General features: G+C 49.1%; 2 protein-coding genes across 4 annotated transcripts in view; one reads left to right on the forward strand and one right to left on the reverse strand.

Annotated features, from left to right (window-relative positions):
- The window catches only part of Emilin2 (elastin microfibril interfacer 2), a 57,173-nt gene extending 43,254 nt beyond the window's left edge, over positions 1 to 13,919 (forward strand). The window contains exons 5-8 of the mRNA XM_008834702.3: positions 8,314 to 8,682; positions 10,279 to 10,311; positions 10,935 to 11,063; positions 12,825 to 13,919. Coding sequence (XP_008832924.2) covers positions 8,314 to 8,682; positions 10,279 to 10,311; positions 10,935 to 11,063; positions 12,825 to 13,162 — 869 coding nt within the window. The 3' untranslated portion in view covers positions 13,163 to 13,919. The remainder of the gene's footprint in view (positions 1 to 8,313; positions 8,683 to 10,278; positions 10,312 to 10,934; positions 11,064 to 12,824) is intronic.
- Positions 13,920 to 16,658: 2,739 nt separating this feature from the next.
- Lpin2 (lipin 2) overlaps positions 16,659 to 20,006 on the reverse strand; it is a 54,203-nt gene continuing 50,855 nt past the window's right edge. For all 3 annotated transcript variants that reach the window (XM_029564279.1, XM_029564277.1, XM_029564278.1), the window contains one exon: positions 16,659 to 19,978. In XM_029564279.1, coding sequence (XP_029420139.1) covers positions 19,834 to 19,978 — 145 coding nt within the window. In that variant the 3' untranslated portion in view covers positions 16,659 to 19,833. The remainder of the gene's footprint in view (positions 19,979 to 20,006) is intronic.

Here is a 20,006-nt window from a genome sequence, read left to right on the forward strand (position 1 = left end):
AGAGAAACACAGGGCCAAAGCACCCCCATGTCTGGCATGTAGTTGGAGGCCACTGCCCACCCTTTGAAGCATGGTCTTACTATTTAGCCCCAGCTGTCCTGGAACTCACTATGTAGACCAGATTGACCTTGAACTCACAGAGATCCGCCTGCCTCTGCCTCCCAAGTGCTGGGATTAAAGGCGTGTGCCACCAAAAAACTCAAGTGATACTGATCCCAGCTAGCTGGCCACCCTCACTTCCCTCATGGCCTCCTGGCTGTCATGGGTTCAGTGCTGGCAAATGACTTCCAGTTTAGATGTCTTGCCATGGATGCTGACACAGGTGACTATAGCTATATTGAGATTTCAGTCTTCTTTAGTTTGGACTAAGCAGAAATTTAGACCAGCATTTCGTTCTCTGTTCTGTGGGTTTCACTCTCTTCACATCTGGACTCTTCGTTTTCCAGAATGGTCTACAAGGTCTGTGTTCCCTTGAGGAAGAACCCCTGCAGTCTGCTCTTTGATGAATCTGAGGGGGGGGTGTGGGCTGTGCCGCTGGTGCCTTTCCCTTCCGTGTTGGCTTTTTTTTTTTTTTTTTTTTCCTCGTCTTTTTGAGACAGGGTCTCCCTGTAGCCCCAGCTGCCCTGGAACTTACCAGGTAGACCAGGCTGGCCCCAAACTCACAGAGATCCTCCTGCCTCTGCCTCCCAAGTGCTGGGACTAAAGGTGTGCACCACCACACCCAGCACCCATGTTGTCAAGAGAACAACTCAAATTGTGTGAAGACTGGCTTCTGGCTTCTGAGGGACCTTTCACATGCCCACGAGCAGCCATGCCCTGGCCAGGCCTCTTGGCCTGCTGCCCCCACTTCTCCTTCTGCAGGGAGGCTCAGCACCTGGGTCCTTGTGCCCTGGAGCCCTGAAGCCCATGTTCCTCAGATATCCTAATCTGCAGATTACATGTATGTGTGTGGGTATATGCACTCTGTGTTTGTATGTGGGGATGTGTACTATATGTATGTGTGTGGGGATGTGCACATGAGTGCAGGCGACTCCAGAGGCAGTCACAGGTATCTGTAAGCTGCCTGACATGGGTGCTGGGATCGGAACTCGGGTCTTCTGGAAAAATAGTAGGTACTCTTAACCACTGAGATATTCTCCTAATTCCACTTTATATTTTGAGACAGGGTTTTCCCTGAGCCTGGAGTTCAGTTTCAGCTAGACTGGTGCTGGGGTCTGAACTCAGTCCTCATGCTTGTACTGTAAGCCCTTTGCTGACTGAGCCATCTTCCCTCCTAGTGAATGTTTTGTAACCTATCCTGCTGTTCTCGAGCATGAACTTTGCAGATGACAAGATGGCAACATCATACCGCAATATCAATGATTGGATGTGCCTACTAGGCACAGAGAGACCAGATATTACCCTCATCCAGCTCCTGGTAGACTAGACTTGGCATGTGTGGTGTTTTATTTATTTTCATGTTATATTTATGAGTGTCTTGCCTGCATATATGAAAATGCATCCATGTCATGCAGAGTCCATGGAGGCCAGAAGAGGGTGTTGGATCCTCTGGAACTGGAGTTAAGGACAGTTGTTAGCCACCATGTGGGTGCTGGGAATTGAACCCAGGTCCTCTGGAAGAGCAGCCAGTACTCTTAAGTGTGTGGTGTTTTATAATCAACACAATGCACCAGTCTGATGGACGTTGAATTCTGCCCAGAGGACAGAGCACTGCAGGGTTAGCCTGTTATGTGGTTTTCCATAGCTGAATCTGGAACCCTCGAAGGCAGACCCTAACAGTGAGTAACAGTGGGGGCGCCTCTCTCGAAGTCTTTCTGTGACCCCACCCGGTTGCCAGATGCATGGCTGATACTTGCCTCTGTCAGTGCCACAAGCTCAGCCCGTCCACCCCTCATGGCACTAGCTAGACGCTGAGGCGGCAGCAGAAGATGGACGACAACCGCTATGTGTGGAGGGACGGCGCAGGGACACCGGTTTTAGCACTGCAGCCTCGGGGATTCCTGGGGATTTTCCTTACGGTTTTAGCACTGCAGCCTCGGGGATTCCTGGGGATTTTCTAAGGAAAGTCTTGCTTTAGAAGTTGAAGTTGGCTTTTAATCAGTGCTTTTGTTTTATTTTGTTTTGAGACCGTTTTACTCTGTGTCCCAGGCTACCCTGGAACTCATAGCAGTCCTTCGGCCTCAGCCTTCCAAGTGCTGGGATTATAAACTTGAGATTTAATCAGTGCTTTGGATTGGATTGGGTGACTCTGCCATGTCCTCTCATGAGAAACATGTGCTCCTTCAAGAGAGCTCTTTCTCCAGAAGAGCAGAACAAGCGCAGTCCAGCCTTTGTTAGGGCTTGGTAATAAATGTCTGTGTTGAAACACCATGTGACTCTGGGTGGAGCCGGAGCTTGGGAGAGGCCCGGCCTGGGGGCCCCTAGCTAAATCCCACCCAGCCTTTAACTGTTGTCTTGGAGGTGGCTGGCTGTTTCCCAGCATGCGGCTTTGCCCAGCCCTGGAGCCCTGACTCCCCTGAGATGAATTGGAGGTTCTTGGCTCAAACGGGATCTTAGCTCATTCTTTCACACTGTCTTCCACTTGCCTTGATATGCCTGGGTGTTGAGGGAGTGATGAGTTGAAAAAGAGAGCCTCATCTCTTGTTTGTATCCAAACTGCTCCGGTAGGACCCACGGCAGTGATCTGGGGCAGAATCAGCTGCCCAGTGTCCTGGCTGGCAGGGATTAGGGCATGACTGGGGTACCCGTCATACTGTCAGTGTCACGTGCTAGGCTCTGTGTCAAGCCCTGGGGACGGGAGATAATGTGTACTCCCATCCAACTGGAGAGGAAAGATAGACTCGAAAGAGGTCCAAGTTGCTGCCTGCTTCAGAATGAGATTGCAGATCCCAGAGGGCTTCACGGAGGAGGTGCTGTTAGAGCTGGACTGCAAGGATGGGTACTGGATGAAGCCGTTTCTGGGGGTGTTCATAGCAAAGCAACGGCACCAAGCCAAGGAGGCTCAGGAGAGAGCTGGGCACCAGAAAAACAGGTGGGAATGAGATGCAGGTTGGTTCTGTGGGCAGTAGAAAACACTGGAAGCTTTTTTATTAGTGTATATGAACTGCACAAAATGTTTCATTATGGCATTGTCGCACTTGGATCCTATTCACCCCCATTATGCGCTCACCCCTCTCCCATGCCTGCTGATCCCCTTCTCTCTATATGCTTTTTGTGTGTGTGCATGTGTTTGTGTGCATGTGTGTGCGCACATGCATGTAGAAGCCAGAGATCAATGTCAGGTGTCTTCAATCACTCTCTACCTTATTGTTTGAGACACTGTTTCTCATTGAACCTGAAGTTTATAGATTCAACTGGACTGGCTGGCCAGCAAGCCCCGGGGGTCCTCCTGTCTCCACCTCCCCATGCTGGGATTACTGGGGCCGCTGTTGCAGCTGGCTTTATATAGGGGTCCTGGGACTGAGCTCAGGTCCTCATGCAGGTCTGGCAAGCACTTTACTGAGCGATCTCCCCAGCCCTCTATATGCCTTAAAACAAACAAAACCAAAACCCCACACAAAGCTTTCACTGTCCTGGTTAGTTTTGTTGACACACCTGGGGAGAGGGAATCCCGACTGAAGAGTTTCTCCATTGAATTGGCCTCTGGGCATGACTGTGGGACATTGTCTTGACTGCTAATTGATGTGGGAGGGCCCAGCCCTCTGTGGGCAGTGCCATCCCTAGGCAGGTGGGTCTTGACTGTATAAGGAACATAGCTCAATATGGGCCTGGAAGAAAGCCAGCAAGCAGTGTTCCTCCCTGGTTCTGCTTCGAGCTCTTGCTGTGAGTTCCTACCTTGGCTTCCCGTGATGGACTGTAAAGTGTGACATGAAATCAACCCTTTCCTCCCCAGGTTGTTTTTAATCAGCGTTTTATCACAGCAAACTAGAACATTCACCTTCTCTCTCTCCTCACTCTAGTACCCTCCCCCTCTTCTACTTTCGTCCCTTTTTTTTTTTAAATAAAACATTGCACAAGGGGCTGGTTAAAGCTCAGTGGTTAAAGCACTTGCTACTTAACTGAAAATCTGAGTTGGGATTCCCAGAACCCACACAAACACGGAGTCGGTGGGGCAACCTGCCTGTAGCGGAGTCGGTGGGGCAGCCTGCCTGTAATGCCAGCGTCAGAGGGAGAGACGGGATCCTCAGAGGAAGCTGGCTAGCAAGACTGGCCATATCGGTGAGCTCTGGGCTTCACTGAGAGACCCTGCTCAACAAATAGGAAAAGTGTCTGAGGATGATTCTCAACATCAACCTCTGTGCATGAGCTTGGACACACACAGACATATAGACATGAAAACATGTATGCACACATGCATGCATACCACACACACAGATGAGAGAAAACGTGTTTGTCTGGCTTATTTCACTTAACGTGATCTCCAGTTCCATTCATGTTCCTGCAAATGACAATTTCAATGTTCTTCATGTCAGAATAATACTCCATTATGTATATATACCACATTTTCTTTGTCTATTCATCCATGGATGGGCATCCAGCCTGAATCCATAACTTGGCTATTGTGAATAGTACCTGAGTGTTGCAGGTTTCCTCGCAGGTCCAGCCCACGAGGGACTGCAGGGAACGAGGGTTCTGGCTGAGGTGGGGGTGAGCGGCATGGAGTCAACACACAGACACTGGGAGTCGGGTGGAAGCAGGCACTAGGCGAGGTGCTGCAGACTCGTTTATTGCTGGAAAGGGCAGGCCTTATATATCTCTCCCCCTGCCCCCAGTGTCCCATAAGCTGGTGTGTCGCTCCCTGGTATATCCCCTCATCCAGGCTGCTCGCATCATCAGTCTCTAGGCACAGGGGAAGATTAGGTTGGCTCTTTTGCAGAAGCACGGGCTGCCCTTACAAGGCGGAAGCTGTGTTCTCTAGTGCAGCCTGTGCTTAGGCCTGGCACTTCCTCTCCTGAGTGGGGAGATTGCTAGAAAAGTATGTATTTGAAGGGAAGAGGCCTACACTTGGCTAACTGACTCACTGAGGGCTAAAGACTGAGAAAAAAACTTAAATTTTTAAAAAATTTTATTTATTTTTATTTTATGAGTGTATTGCCTGCATGTATGTAAGTATACCTGTGTCATGCCATGTCCACAAAGGTTAGAAGAAGGTCTCAGATCCTCTGGAACTGGAGTTATGCATGGTTAGCTGCCATGTGGGTGCTGGGAACTGAACCTAGGTCCTCTGCAAGAGCAATCAGTGCTCTTAACTGTAAAGCCATCTTTCCAGCCCCTTCTTCTTTTAAATTTTTGATGGAGACCAAAACTTGTGCAAAAAAGTTGGGTTAGCTGAGAGGGACCAGTGAGGAAGGAGCAGAGAATTTTTAGATTATTAAGTGATATTGGAACTAAGGGCATGTGCCTGGAACCATGGCAACTGGAATTGGTGTCCGGGGATGCTTGGATTGAGGGGAAAGGTGAGATCAGGCCTATGAGTGTCTGCTATAATACAATGTAATAAAATGAGTTAAACAGCACTGAGCTCACACAACTCAGCTCAGTTGCCTTCCCTCTCCAACCTTCTCACTGCTTCAAACTTTAGTTTTCGCCTTGATATTTGCCTCCATGTTTCTAAGTTGACTCATTATCTTTGGACCTTGGGTACTGATTTCCACCTAACTCTCAAAGTAGTTATACCATAATAATATTCAACATTCAGCATTTGGGCTATTCTATCTGTGCCTCTGATCTACTTCTTTCTGTTTTTCTCTGAATTAGTTCTTATTTGGTTCTAGATTTCATGTATCTATTTTGGATTCTTTTCAACTTCCAACAGCCTCTCCATGCAATTTTTAAAAAAAGTTTTTAAAAATTTATTTTTATTTTGTGTATGAATGTTATGCCTGAATGTATGTAAGTGCACCCGTGTCATGTGGTGTCTGCAGAGGACAGAGAAGGCATTGGATCTACTGGAATTGGAGTCATAGACAGTTGTTAGCCACCATATGGGTGCTGGGATTCAAACCTGGGTCTTTTGCAAGAGCAGTCAGTGCTCTTAACCACTGAACCATCTATCTCTCCAGCCCCATAATTGTCTATACCATAAAATGTGTCATTTCACTTGAAACATTAACAACTTCTCTCCTGGAGTTCTTGCTCTTCCTGTCACATTTGATTAACCTCTAGATTTGTCACAAGGCTTTCTATCAGCCTTGCTCTATCACTATCCTAGGAGACTCTCGTGTGTGAGACCCTCTTCACCCTTTTTTCATGGTGTTACCTTCATGTTTCAGTGCAACAGACTTCCTGATAGCTTTTAAAGAAAGGATGCTTGTGAGGCTGAAAAGATGGCTCAGCAGTTAAGAGCACTGGCTGCTCTTGCAGAGGACTGGAGTTTAGTTCCCAACACCCACATCAGGCAGTTCACAACCACCTGGTAGCTCCAGCACCAGGGGATCCATTGCCCTCTTCTGACATCTGTAGACACCCGCACTCATATGGATATACCCCCCATAATTAAAAATAAAATGAAACAAATTAAGAAAAAAGAATGAAAGTTTGTGACACAGTCAAAAGATTTGAGGCAATGTTTCAATAGTGCAGGCTGGCCTCATTCATGACCCTCTGCCTCAGCTTCTGAGTGGTGGGATTATAGACATGCTACCACACTTGTTTTTCTGTATCTAAAATGGAATTTCCAGATACATCCTTGGGAGACCTTAAGACAGTGACTACACAAACTAGTTTCTGTGGCGCTTACTCTCGTGAAAATTGGCTAGAAAAGGTGAAAAATAACTTTCTTGGCGGTGCTCTGGCCACTTGACTCTGGGTGGCTGGGGAGCATGTATTTGACAGTCTTAGGTATTGGGGCATAGAATGCAGGAACAATAGGAGAGAAAGCAGGAGACCATACCTGACCTGAGACAAGACTGAGTTTATTGAAGCACCTCAGTGAGGGACAGCCTTCCGGCATGTTGGGGCAGGAGGGGTCCTTGGGGCTTATATGGGATATAGCTGTGGCTGGCTGGCTACATGTTGATCTGGGGTACTCTGGAGATGTTTATGGCCCCCTTGCCCCCCTACTCCCTTCTTCCTTGTTTGCTCTGGTTTATCTTGAGAGTCAGAGGGTTTATGATCTCTTCTTGGGACCATTTGCTCAAGGAGACAGGCTGTCTTGGGAAACAGCCTATCTCAACAGTCCTCTCAGGAGGGAGGGAAGACCTGCCATATATTTCTTACAGATCTTTAAAGTGGATATAGACAGTAGACCAAAATGCAGTTGCTGATGGTGTCCCATTGTAGCTGTTTGGCCCTGTAGGTGTCCAGCACTGGACCTTGGGGCACTGGAGGCACCAGATGGAGAAAGTGGGTGGGCTTTGCATTTGCAAGTGGACCTGATGAGTTTCAGATGCTCTGTGGGCACTCAGCAAGGGCTTGCTGGAAGGCCAGTTCCAGGAATGTATTCAGAGGAGAGAGGGGTGGCAGCTTCCAGCTGAGTCACCTCAGTGGCCACCTCAGAAAGGCAGAGAAGCAGAATTTGGAGGTTCCTTTCTTGGAAAGTCCCTTCATTGGTTATCCGAGGGTGTGGGGAGATGGTGGTCACACTTCTTTGAGGTCAGACTAGGCTCCCAACACCTGCCTGGGCAGCCAAGGTGGTGAGGCTATCAGCCTGACACTGAGGCTGGCTTGTTTTAGAGACTGTGGCTGTCAGATGGTGATGTGGGACACGTCTATGGTGTGGGCATGCAGTGAAAGGAAATTTGGGATGCTGGAGCCAGGACCATGCTGTTTTAGAATGCCACTAACTCCATCAAGGAGGGCCCAGATGCCTTCCCAGCCCCTCCCTGAGGCGAACCTGAGGCAGCTTGACAGTAGCTCCTTTGGAAGATGCCAGGCAGGCTGTCCCCAAGCTGGGGTGCTGCTCTTCATGTCCTGCTGGGGACAGTGCCTGAGCTACTTACCCTACAGCCTGTCCAGCTGTAGCAGGACAGCTACTGGAGCACAGCCCTTGGTAGGGATCAAGTGTCATGTCGCAGAGCTCTCACATGGGGGGACCTAGGACTGAGCAGTTACCTGGGGACATTATTTTATGTGTATGTGTGTATTGCCTACCTGTAGGTAAGTGTACCCATGTCGTGCAATGCCCACAGAGGTCAGAAGAGGCTGTCGAATCCCCTGGGACTGGAGTTATGGACAGTTGCTAGCTGCCATGTGGGTGCTGGGATTTGAACCTGGGTCTTCTGTAAGAACAACCAGTGTTCTTAACCGCTGAGCCCTGAGCCCTCTCCAGCCCTGAGACATTTTAATTTTGTGTTTTTCTTTTCCACTGCTCAGCAGAAGAGCCTTCTGAAGCACCTCAGTCCCCAGCTGGGAAGACCCCACTGGAGCCCACCAGGCACTCAGGGGAGGCCCCCTCAGAGCTACCCCAGCTGACCCCGCCACTGGAGGACACTGCCAGACCACCACAGACAGGCCAGCGACCCATACTGCCTCAGAGACCCCTGCAGCCACCACCTCTGCCTGCCTGGCCTGGTCGGCCAGGGCTGTCCTTCCTGCCAGGCTCCACTGGGGTCATCATGGAGACTGGAGAGGCAGGGCCTCCAGGGAGGATGGGTGTATCTGGGCGGGGCCTTCCCCAGGGAGTGGATGGCCAGATGGGGCAGGGGCCCATCCCCAGCGCAGAAGGCTATGCTGGCGCACCAGGTAAGCCCATCCTGGAGAAGAATGCCTGCTGGGTGTGTGTGTGTGTGTGTGTGTGTGTGTGTGTGTGTGTACATGTACACACTATGGGTCCAGGATCCTATTTTTAGGGGGCCAAGTTCAGGAAGGTAGCTTCCAAGGTTACTAGGGACCACTTTATGCTGATCTGACCTACCCCAGGTATAGCAAAAGAAATTGTATTTAGAAATACAATTACTTTGGGAATGGGGCTGCAACTCATTGGGCCTTTGTAGCCAGGAGGGTCTTGGGAAAAATCAAAAGTGCACAGGGAGCCTGTTAGCAAAGGCAGGTGTGTAGCAGTGGCCAGGCCACTGCCATACATCACCACATCCCTGGACCATCTGCCCTAACAGCCACATGTGGATGGAAGGGGACCACAAGGGTGACAGTGAAGATGGAGACAAGCTGGCTGGGTAGGACTCCATGTGTGTTGTGAATGTTAGAGCCACTACTGTCCTGGTGAGGGTGACAGTGGTAATGTTGGTGTGGCCAGAGTCCAGACAGTAGGGAGAAAGAACAGAGAGCTAGTGTGTGGACTCACTATCACACACCCAAGACCTAACCCCATCTCCATCTCCAGGTGTCTACTGGGTGGCCAGTAATGGTTGTTTTACGTGAGTCTGGGGCTCAGATGTAAACAAATGCCCTTGCTGGGGGCAGGTCATACAGCTGGCAGAGGATGATGCGTATTCTGTTTCCAGTTAGACCAGGCTGACTGACCTTCAGGGACACTCAGCCACTGGCAGGCCTGGGTGGGGAGTGGTTCCTACCAGTGATAGCCTGGTGCATCAATGACTGGTGAAGAACCATGGCTGTCTGGTAGGCTGGGACACTGAAGGACCTGCTTTCTGTTTCGTGCTTTTTGTATCCCTTAGTCACCTAAGCTGTAACCATCACAACTGCTTTTTTAAATGTTTTAATTTTTATTTTATGTGTATGAGTGTATTGCCTGCATGGATGAGAGTGCACCCATGTCGTGCAATGCCATGGAGGTCAGAAGAGGGTTTTGGATTCCCCTGGAACTGGAGTTAAGGAAAATTCGTAGCCTCCATGTGAGTGCTGGGAATCAAACCTGGGTCCTCCGCAAGAGCAGTCAGTGCTCTTAACCGCTGAGCCATCTCTCCAGCCCCACAACTGCCTTTTCCAAAAGGAGTTTGTCTTCTGTTGGTCCTGTTTCATGGATGCTCATTCTTTTGAGCTATTTGTGTATGCGTGCTTATTATGCACCCACCAACCCCTGCATCTAACCTGTCCACTAATACTGTACTGTTTAGTTTGAGGCAGTTTGAACAGATGATGTCTTTAAAGGGCAAATGCACCAGGTGGCAGGAGTCAGTCTTTAGATTGTCCCTGCCTGACCCCACCTCTCCTTGTATTCCTGTCTAAGCACAAGCTGGCCAAGGGAGAAAGGGAAGTGGTGCAGTGTGCTTCCTTTTCTAGGAAGGCATCTTAGAGCTGCTCTTCTTGCTCTGGGTTTCTTTAGTAATGGAGACTAGATTTGAACAGTTTGGAGAAGGGATAAAAGAGGTTCAGAAAAATGACTTCAGGACTTCAACACCCCATTCTCTTGTTTTGCAGGTTACCCCAAGTCACCTCCTGTAGCCTCCCCAGGTACATCTGCTCTGCTCAGAGCTCGGGACAGGATGCTTGTGCATGCTCTGAAGTTCCTGCCTTCTCCCTGTGGTCTCCTAGTATGGGTCGAGCCTTGGGCCCAACCCTTCCACACCCAGCAGCCGTGGAACTGGCCTCTGTGGACTGAACTCCCAGAGGCTAAGGCAGGCCATAGACAAGAATTTTCCCTCCTAATCATCTGCTCATGTTTCCAAGGGGATCACTGGGTGGGCTGTGCCCTGGGTGGTCCTGACAAGCTTCCTGGGGCCCAGGCTTTATGGGCTTATCCAACAAGCAGCTCCTTAGACCGCTGCCTTTATGCACCTAGCACCTGGGCAGGTCTGATGCAGGAGAGGTCTCACCAACGCCACTGCAACCTCATTCTTCCTCACAGGTTCTCAGCCTCATGTGCATGCCCTCTTGGATGCACAATCCCCTTGAGGCTTTCACGCCCAGTATCTCACACACTCCAACAAGAGCCCATTCAATTCCCCAGTCTATCAGCTCTCCTGGCCACTGATCTGACAAGGGGAACCCCTGGCCCTTGGGCAGGAGGCATAGCTTGTATCTAGTATGCCCCAATACTTGGAGACGTCCACATATTCTTGTCCTCTCTGCCCTAGGTGTGTCGCTGCCTGCCCTGGTGTCCTTTTCAGCTGGGCTTACCCAGAAACCTTTCCCCAGTGACAGAGGTATTGTCCTCTTTAACAAGGTGCTGGTAAACGATGGGGACGTTTACAACCCTAACACCGGTGAGTGTTTGAAGCAAAGCAGAACTCTTGTCTTGCCCTGTTCAGATGCAAGTAGCCCAGACCCTCTTCCTGTGTGGGACCCAGGGGGCTGGAGAGGGCACAGGCTGCTCTGCCCCAGGCAGCAGCGGCATCAAGCCTTCAACTCCTGGACTGCAGGTGTGGTGGACAGCACATGCCTCTGTACCCACCCACAGAACTTCTGCTCATTTTAGGGTTGTTAAAAGAGACTGCCAGTTGGGGCCTGTCCCACCCTGGCCACTTCTAGTGGTCACCTGAACACCCTGGGACTCGGCAGGCCAGAGGCAGAGAGACTCCCTTTAGAATCCTGTTTACAATGAACAGAGCCTGGAAGGGGCTGTGTTCTCTCCAGAAGGGGGCTGAGCCTGACTTGTGGGGCCTTCCCACTCTGGAGCACATCTGAAGTACCCTTACTATCCCCAGGGCTGTCCCGAGGGCAGTGCTAAAAATGTCAGTGGCATGAAAGTCATTGTCAGACTTTTAGAGAAAGAATGTGGGTACCCCAGACTGTTTGGAGCAAAGCTTAGCAATCTTTCTAATCCATTCAGAGACTCTGAACCAGGGTGGAAAGGAAGGTATGTCTGAGGACAAGGCGACCACCCGCTTTTACTTCAGGCTGCCTTGGTTGTAGGGATGGCATGTCCATTCACAGACATCAGGTAGTCTACACAAGAGGGCTAGTACCCTGCCCTTTTCTCATTCGTAGAACTGGTCTCATAGGAGTAGGGTGCTGCCAAGGAAGTTCCACATGATCTTGAGCTAGGCAGAGCCCCCTCAGACGAGGAAGGTGCAGGCTGTTCCTGGCATAGTGGGGCTTCAGCACCAGGTGCCTTCTTGAAAGATTCCAGAAGCTTTAAACAAAATGTTATTTTTAAAGCTGAGCTGGGTGGGTAGCCTGAGGCAGACCGGAAGGCCCAGTCTCTTTGATAGGTCTTTTTTTTTTCCATGGTAGAAGTTGGCTTGTGGTTGGGGTAAAGGTCTGCTGTCCTCCCCCACCTACCCTACCTGTGGTTGCTCTGTCAGTAGTTCACCACCAGCCACAGGTCCCTTGCTGCCCCAGCCATGTAGGTCCCTGGATAAGTGGGTAGCAATGCCTCTGCCATGAGTGGATACCACCTGGCAGGCTTTTCTAGGACTAGAGTGCGGTGACCTAGGGCTATGGCTCAGGGTCTGCTTCTCCCTGGGCTGGGGCAAGCTTTGCGTTCACTCAACCTTAGGTATCACGCTCTGAGTTGGATTTTGGGTGCTCTTAATAGGGGAGAAGTGCCCCAAGGGGCATCTAGGATTCGGGCAGGTGGTTTTTAATATTCGAGGGGCTGGGCCTTGGCCCTCCATCTTCAGGAGGCACATGCTGTGTACTACATGTGGAACTGGGTGCTTGTCCTGCCAGGGTCTGGGCACCTGCTGTGTTTTGATGAGACATTATTATTTCCTTCGATAGTACAAACCTAGTACAGTGAGAAGCATGTCAGTCTGAGTGTGGTGTTAAGGGGCCATAGCGGGGCTGGAGATGTAGCTCAGTGGTACAGTCCTTGTCTAGCATGCAGGAGCCTTGGGGTTGATCTTCATACCGAAAAACAAGGGGGGAGGGGCACATTCTCTCAAATTAGCTCTCTACAGGTTTGGTGACCAACCATCCTGCCTTTGTCCCCTGTGACTGTACTGGCATTAGCAGACCAGGTTAGTCTATAATGGGCTGTGAAGGCAAGGGAACAGCTCACCTGTCTGCCTGCTTCTTCCTAGGAATCTTCACTGCTCCATATGATGGGCGCTACTTGATCACAGCCACCCTGACCCCCGAGAGAGATGCCTATGTGGAAGCAGTCCTGTCCGTCTCCAACGCCAGCATCGCTCAGCTGCACACGGCTGGGTACAGGCGAGAGTTCCTGGAGTATCACCGCCCCCCTGGGGCTGTGCACACCTGTGGGGGCCCGGGTGCCTTCCAACTCATTGTGCACTTGAAGGCAGGAGATGGAGTCAGTGTTGTGGTAACTGGGGGCAGGTTGGCTCACACAGACTTTGATGAAATGTACTCCACTTTTAGTGGTGTTTTCCTGTATCCTTTCCTTTCCCACCTCTAGGGTAGCCAGGAAGGGGGAGGGAAGGTTGTAAAAAATCCAAAGCTTTAATATATTGTTTATGTAACTGGAGCACTGGTCTAGTTTTCTGCATACATCCCTTCACCTGCCCCCAAGATAAAGGCCTTACCTCACAGTAGAGACCAGCACCTTTAAGTTTCCAAGAAGCAGCAGAGGTGACACATGGTTAGTGTGGTCCCTCATTTTCCTGTCACTCTATCTGGACAACTGGGAAGACTTGGCAAGGCCCCTTGCCTGGAAGCTGGCTCCTCCTCTTCTTCCTAGCCTCCAGCTCTACTCCAGGTTCCTAGGCTGGGCCTATGCGGTGCTACCTGTGGAGGCTCACGTGGCTTCCCCACTGGGCTGAGCCTTGGGACCTTGCCTCCTACAGCTGCTGGAGAGGAGGGTCTGTGAGGAGCAAGTGCAGATGTTGGTCATCTGTAGCTGCTCTTCACGGGAGAGCAACACTGTAGCTGATGCCTCTCTTTTTATGCTGTGCATAGAAGAAAAGTTTAAACACTGAAGTACTGATGTGGCCTGTGCCACCACATAGGGGCCCAGAGCTTAGTTTGGGCTGTTCCACATTTGGCTTGCTGTTGCCAGCAGGGACTCAACCCTGCTCACCTGGGCCTGGGCCCTGCTACAAAGGGGAATGTACCACACACTATTTATGAAGCTTGTTGGGCTCCTTAAATGATATGTACAAGTCAAGTGCAAAGACAGGGAGTGTCAATAAAGATGTCAAAATTGTTTCACGTTACTTCTCTAAGTCTGGTGCCTTATGGATCAAGTTATTGATAAAAAGCAAACTAGGGAACTGACTTTATGGCTGTAAAAAGTAATCTTGCATAAACTAATCCAGCTATTAAACAATTATCCACCAGCATCCAGACTATACATTTGGGTTTTGCTTTTGGCTGGTAAACAGACCAGATGTCCTTGAAGGTCGGGGGCCCCCTAGATTCTGCAGCTGAAGAGGGGCTCCTTTAGGGAAAGTGACCTGGCCTTATGGTAATGAGAACAAACCTCATTGCTCCACAGCACAGTTCATTCGCAGACAGCGTTATGACCTTCAGTTCCTAAGCAACAAGAGGCCCAACATAAACCTAACAGCTGGCTGCAAGCTGAGATCATCTGAGAGGGCCAGCATTGCGAGTCTAGGAGGCCTGGCACAGTACTTCCTCCCTAGTGGCCCCAGAAAGCTCTAAGCTTATAGGACACTTAGCTTGGGTGGCTTTTACTAACCAGGATCGGGAAAACCTGTTAGCCATTCAAGCACTGGTAGGGAAAGGTAACCCCTAACTTCCTAGAGGAAGGCATACAGGGCAAAGCAAGAGCTTCAATATCCTTGGCTTACTCTGAACCCAGCTGCTGGAGATGACAGTTGTAAAAATACCTTCAATTTCAAGGCCTGTTTGCAAAGAAAATTAAGGGTGGGGGGACAACTGCACATTTCAGAGATCTTGTTTCTGCAGCTGGGGAATTGGCCAAGGAAGTCAGAGTATCCTTGGCTGTCCTAGAAGTGACTCATGGAAAAAAACCCAAAGCAATGGTGTTTTCAGGAAAACTCAGTTGGCATATGCTTGCCTTCTTCCCTCAAACTTAAAAAAATTAGTTTTGTGTGTATGAGTGTTTGGTCTGCACGTAAGTGTACCTGTGTCATGCAATGCCCACAGAGGACAGAAGTCGGATTCCCTGGAACTAGAGTTACCTATGGTTATTAGCCACCATATATGTGCTGGGAACTGAACCTGGGTCCCTCGCAAGAGTAGCCAGTGCTTATAACCACTGAGTCATCTTTCCAGTCCCCCTCACACTCTTTTTTGAAGATCTTATTCAGTGCCAAAAGGGCCAAGTGCTTAGTGGCTGGAAAGGTAGGGACCTGACATAAGATGTATGAGCCTACATATGGTACACTTACATACATGCAGACAAAACACTCAAATATAAAAGAACTTATTTTAAAAGGGAGAGCCTGTCTTTGTGGAGATAAAAAATGGGGCAAACCGGGCTCAAGGCCTATTTGAGAGAGAGGGAAAGACTGGAGCAGCCCCTTTGAGACATCAATACACCCCTGAAGTCATGTGCCTATGAGTCAGAGGTCTAAACAATCTTGGTACTTACTCAGGTGTAAGTTTCAACTTCTCTTGAAAATTTTGAGACAGGGTCTTGTTATGTTGCCCAGGTTGGTCTCTCACTCCTGGGCTTAAGCAATTCTCCAAGTACCTAGAATTACTGGTATGCACCTCAGGGCTAGGCAAATGTTCTTATTTCTAAAAATCAAGGAACTGTTTCTTGCCAAGAAAGAGGTCAGTACCTTCCAAGAAAAACAGACAGGACTGGGATGTTTTACCCTGAGACATGTATCACCACCAAATGGCATCATTTAAATGATTAAAAACAACTTTTTTTTTTTCTCTGTCTTTTTGAGACAGTGTCTCCCTGCATCCCCAACTTGCCTGGAACTCACTATGTGACCAGGCTTGAACTCACTGCTTCCCAAGTGCTAGTCAATTAAAGGTGCCACCATGCCCAGCTAAAAACAACTTCCAAATAAAACCTGCACTGAAGAATGCAGATCAGTCCAAGTTGTATTTTAAATTATTTCCACATTAGCACAAGACTAACTTTCCCAGTGACCATCATCTTTGTTTCCACAAGTTATCTGTAGTATTTATGCAGATACCTGAAGTCCATGCCTACAGACTTAGAGTGGCTTTGTCCTTTCCCACATTCACTTTCTAAACATCTGTGTTTCCCTCATGCCATCCTATTAAGGGAAGCAAGGACTCATGCAGACTGCAAGGAGGGTGTGGACTGCACAGAAGGAACTACCAAGTTGGGTCCACCTCCCTGCCCCCAGCACCTGAAGCTGTTCTGGGGAAAACCCATTTCCTCTGTAATCAAACTTGTCGGAGCTCTTCCTTTCTAGCCCCAATAAATCCCAAAGACCTGTGGCTCCCACCATCCCAGCCTCTTGTCATGGAGAAGCAGCTGAAATGCAAAGCTTTCACTGGAGGACCTGGAATCCAATGCGTGGAGCATCTGCTGCCCAGTGACCTGAGGGAGTGGAAAGCTAACCATCCCCTTCAATTGCCTATGGGCTGCGGAGTCTTGATCGAAGGTCACACTGGCTCTGCTACTCTGGTGAAAGTGTCAGGACTGTGACCTGGTCCACATCCCAGGAAGAGTTTACTGAAGGTGGGGTGTTAAGGGCTGAGGAGGCCTCCCAGGATTCTGAAGGGCCAATGTGGTCACCGGCCAGTCTGTAGGAGAAATGATCTATGAATAATTTCCTGGCAGAAGCTACGAGGCAGGCGAGGCTAGTTCTCTGGGAACAGCTATACTCCCGGAATCAGGTTTCAAAAATAAGCACCAAGAAGAGGTTCCTCCTGTAGACAAATATGTCAGCAAAGATCAAAATGTTAATTTATGTAAATTACCAATTTCTGGCACAAATATAGAGAAGATGCTTTAAATATTTCCCCAAAGAGGCAAATGCAGTCAAGTTTGTTAGTTTATTATTATAATATTTTGTTCTGAACATCAAACACTGCACCAAAATATGAGCCATTCATCTGAAGACAACAGCTTTACCATAATGGAGGGCACTGTACTGATGTTTACAATTACTGACAACTGAAAACTTCTTAGTGACACTGTTGTCTAATAATCAAAGACTTCATCAGCTGAATGTAATTATTAAAAGAGCAGTTTCCTCTGCCTTCAAATCAAACCAAAAAAAAAAAAAAATTAGTCTTCACTGGGAAAGAGCACTCACTTTGACCAGTTATAAATACAACCATGCATGCTCTAAAACCCAGGAACAAGGCTTCCCAGAGTATGATAAAACTTGAAGAGGTAAAACTCCTTAGAAGAATCGATTTTCATCAATTTGCAAAAAGAGAAAGAAAGTGCTTACATCTTCCAACCGTTCCTTCTCTCAAAGGTCTTGCTGTGCCTTCCAGAGCAGCAGAGAGGCTGTGCAGGCCCAGGGGCACAGGGCTGCTCTGGGCAGAAGACTTTGCAGCCACTGCGCTCTCTTCTTTGCCTGTTCTTGCTACGAGTTTTAGCAGCTTTTGTGTGGGGACATCACATCAGTACTTTCTTTTTCCAACGGAAAACTTGGCAGATGTGTCAGACCACAGGGAAATGCAGCACTGATCATGAGACTAAGGTGCAGGCTCCCTGCTGACACGTGCACCTTACACAGCCTAACAAGAGCAGCCATCACTCCCACAGCAGTGTGACTTCAACACACAACAGCAAAGCAAACACTAAGGTTAGATGGAACCGGAAGGACTGAAAGGGGCCATTTCACCAACATAACAACTGACAGAGTGACTCCAGCACTGTCCCTGTGTGACAGCACCCACCACTGAAGACTACAAGGGTGATGCTTCAATAAGCCAGCTAAGGATTGTGTGCAAACACACTTGAGGGCATCTCTCTTTCACAGAAAGAACAAATGTCATTTGTAACAAATGGCAATGGATTTTCAGCACAAACTTAATACTTCCATAACACTACAGCAATCGTAATCATCTTTCAGTAAGACAGGCTCCTTTAAATAAGGAAAGACTTATATTCATTATCCTAAATACCCACTGATCAATTTGCAGCGACAAAGTGTAGCACTGATAGACACTGGGACAGAAGGACCAACCCCCCTCGGCACAGCCTGGAGAGCCAGATCCTAAGCTGGACCTTTTGAGAAGGCCCGGGTTTCCAAAGAGTCTGTCAAGAGAAGGAAACAAACGACCTAGCAGAAACTCCCTAAAGGACAAACTGAGAAGGACGGGAGAGGAAGTATGGTAAGGTTTTCTGTACCACAGAGATCCTACTAAGCTCAGGTGAAGCGCACAAAGCTCTCACTATTCCCTTAAATCAGAGGTGAGCTATATCAGAGGCGGCGTGGAAGGTCTACGAACAAGGCAGCGGGGTGGCTGCTTTAGCAGAATCTTAATTCACTAACTGGGCAGAACTTTACATAAACATATGAATTCCCTAACTACTTAATGCAAACTTTGAACTAAAGGGAGGCGGCACTGTGAAAGCCTGTGCCACACCTTTTCTGGGGGCACATGCCTCCAGGTGTTGCCACTGAGAATTGTTTTCAAAGGGTTTTTCAGTCTCTGCATTTAACTGTACTAGGAAAATGGCTGCTATCAGGCAGGGACACTCAACTCTCCAATCTGGAAAATAACCACCCCTTTTCTAAGCCAACTCTAGATCAGTATTATTTCGGGTGAAGCAAACTAAAACATGAAATGATCACCCATCCAACTACAGAGTAACGTACATTGGAGGAACAGTACCATCCCTAACGGAAGCGCCCTCTCTGCTCAGAAGCTCCTTCTTCCTGATTCTCCCCAATGGAGGACTATGAACGAGAACCACTTAAGGTCTCCCGACACCTCTAACAATTCTCTTGATGTCAGTACTGCAATGACAGTCAACGCCCAGCCAATCACAAATTCTGGAGGATTCCAGCACACAACACTTCTTGGTGCCACCTGTTCTGACATCTGACATGAGCTCTTACCAATCAGCCCAGTAAATGATGCTTTCAAGGAAATGCAGGGGTGCCCATGTCCCCATGTGGTCTCACAGGGCAACTTCTGCACCCCCAGCTGCAGGTGTGTCTGAGCCATAGGAGTCAGAGGGACAGGCTGGGGACACTGCTGAATGCTGGCATGAACAAGAGTTCCACAACTCCTCCCATGGCCTCCATGACTTCACTATGTGGTTGTAATTGAAAGGACTGTCAACACTGCTGTCCAATGGCTTTTCCCCTGGAAAATCTGAAGCCCATAATTTCAGAAACCTTGTCCTGACACATGATACCTACCTGAAGGGGCCACCTAAACAGGCAACAGGCAGAGCAAAAGAGCAAAGGGCTACTCCCAAAGACCCACTGCAACTGCCTTATGCCTTTCTGAGATGAAGCTGTCACCAATTTTGCGCTATTATACCAGACATCAAATACAGATCTACATCAAATGTACCAGATATCCCTTAAACAACTGTTCTCCTGGCTCCTCACTGTGCAGGTCACAGGTGAGAGAATGAGGATTCAAGGACACTCCCGAGAAGCCCACACTAGTGCAGCTGGGCTCAGTGGTACTGGTACATGGGTCCTCAAGGCTGCCCAATTTGGCACATCAAGCAGCTGCCCTAGTTGGGTGGTGTCCCAAGGTAGAGTTGTCCCAAAGAGGATGTCCACACGTGGGTTTAGCCAGCAACACTAATTGAACCTGTGCCAGTTGAGTGAACCCTGAGCCTCTGGAGAAAGCCCTGGTTATAGAGACAAACAATCCCGAGTGCCCAGTGCAAACTGTAACACTTTACTGTGTACAGTAATGTTCTGTCCATTCTTTCTCAGTTTGTTTTCTTCAAGTTAGGCAGCTGAGCGGTGCACAGCACACAACGCCACAGGAGGCATGTGGGGGCCCACATGTGATGGAGCAGGAGGAGTCCTTCATTCCTCCATCCAGATGCTGAGCAGCAGCCTGGGAAGGCGAAGGAGGGCGGCAGTGCCAGCTTCAGGGAGCCCATCCCTGTTCTGAAAAGCAGGTTTCTGGCTGCCAGCCCTGGGTCCTCATCTGTAAGAGCCAGGGACCTCCCCCTTGGGAGCGAGTGACAGTGGCCCCCACTTTGCCATAGGTCCTGCTTCAGGCCAGGTCGTCCAGGTCCGCATCTGGAATCGGGTCTCGCCAGTAGCAGAAGGAACTGAACTCTGGGCACGGAAAGGCAGAATTCTGTTCCTTGTTGAGAAGTGGAAACACATGCTCCACAAGCTCACTCAGCCTGTGATACCTAGAAGGCATTGGGGAGGGACACAACT

This window comes from Nannospalax galili, unplaced genomic scaffold (genome assembly GCF_000622305.1).
Source record: "Nannospalax galili isolate Female #2095 unplaced genomic scaffold, S.galili_v1.0 scaffold155, whole genome shotgun sequence".
In the NCBI taxonomy this organism is placed as follows: domain Eukaryota; kingdom Metazoa; phylum Chordata; class Mammalia; order Rodentia; family Spalacidae; genus Nannospalax; species Nannospalax galili.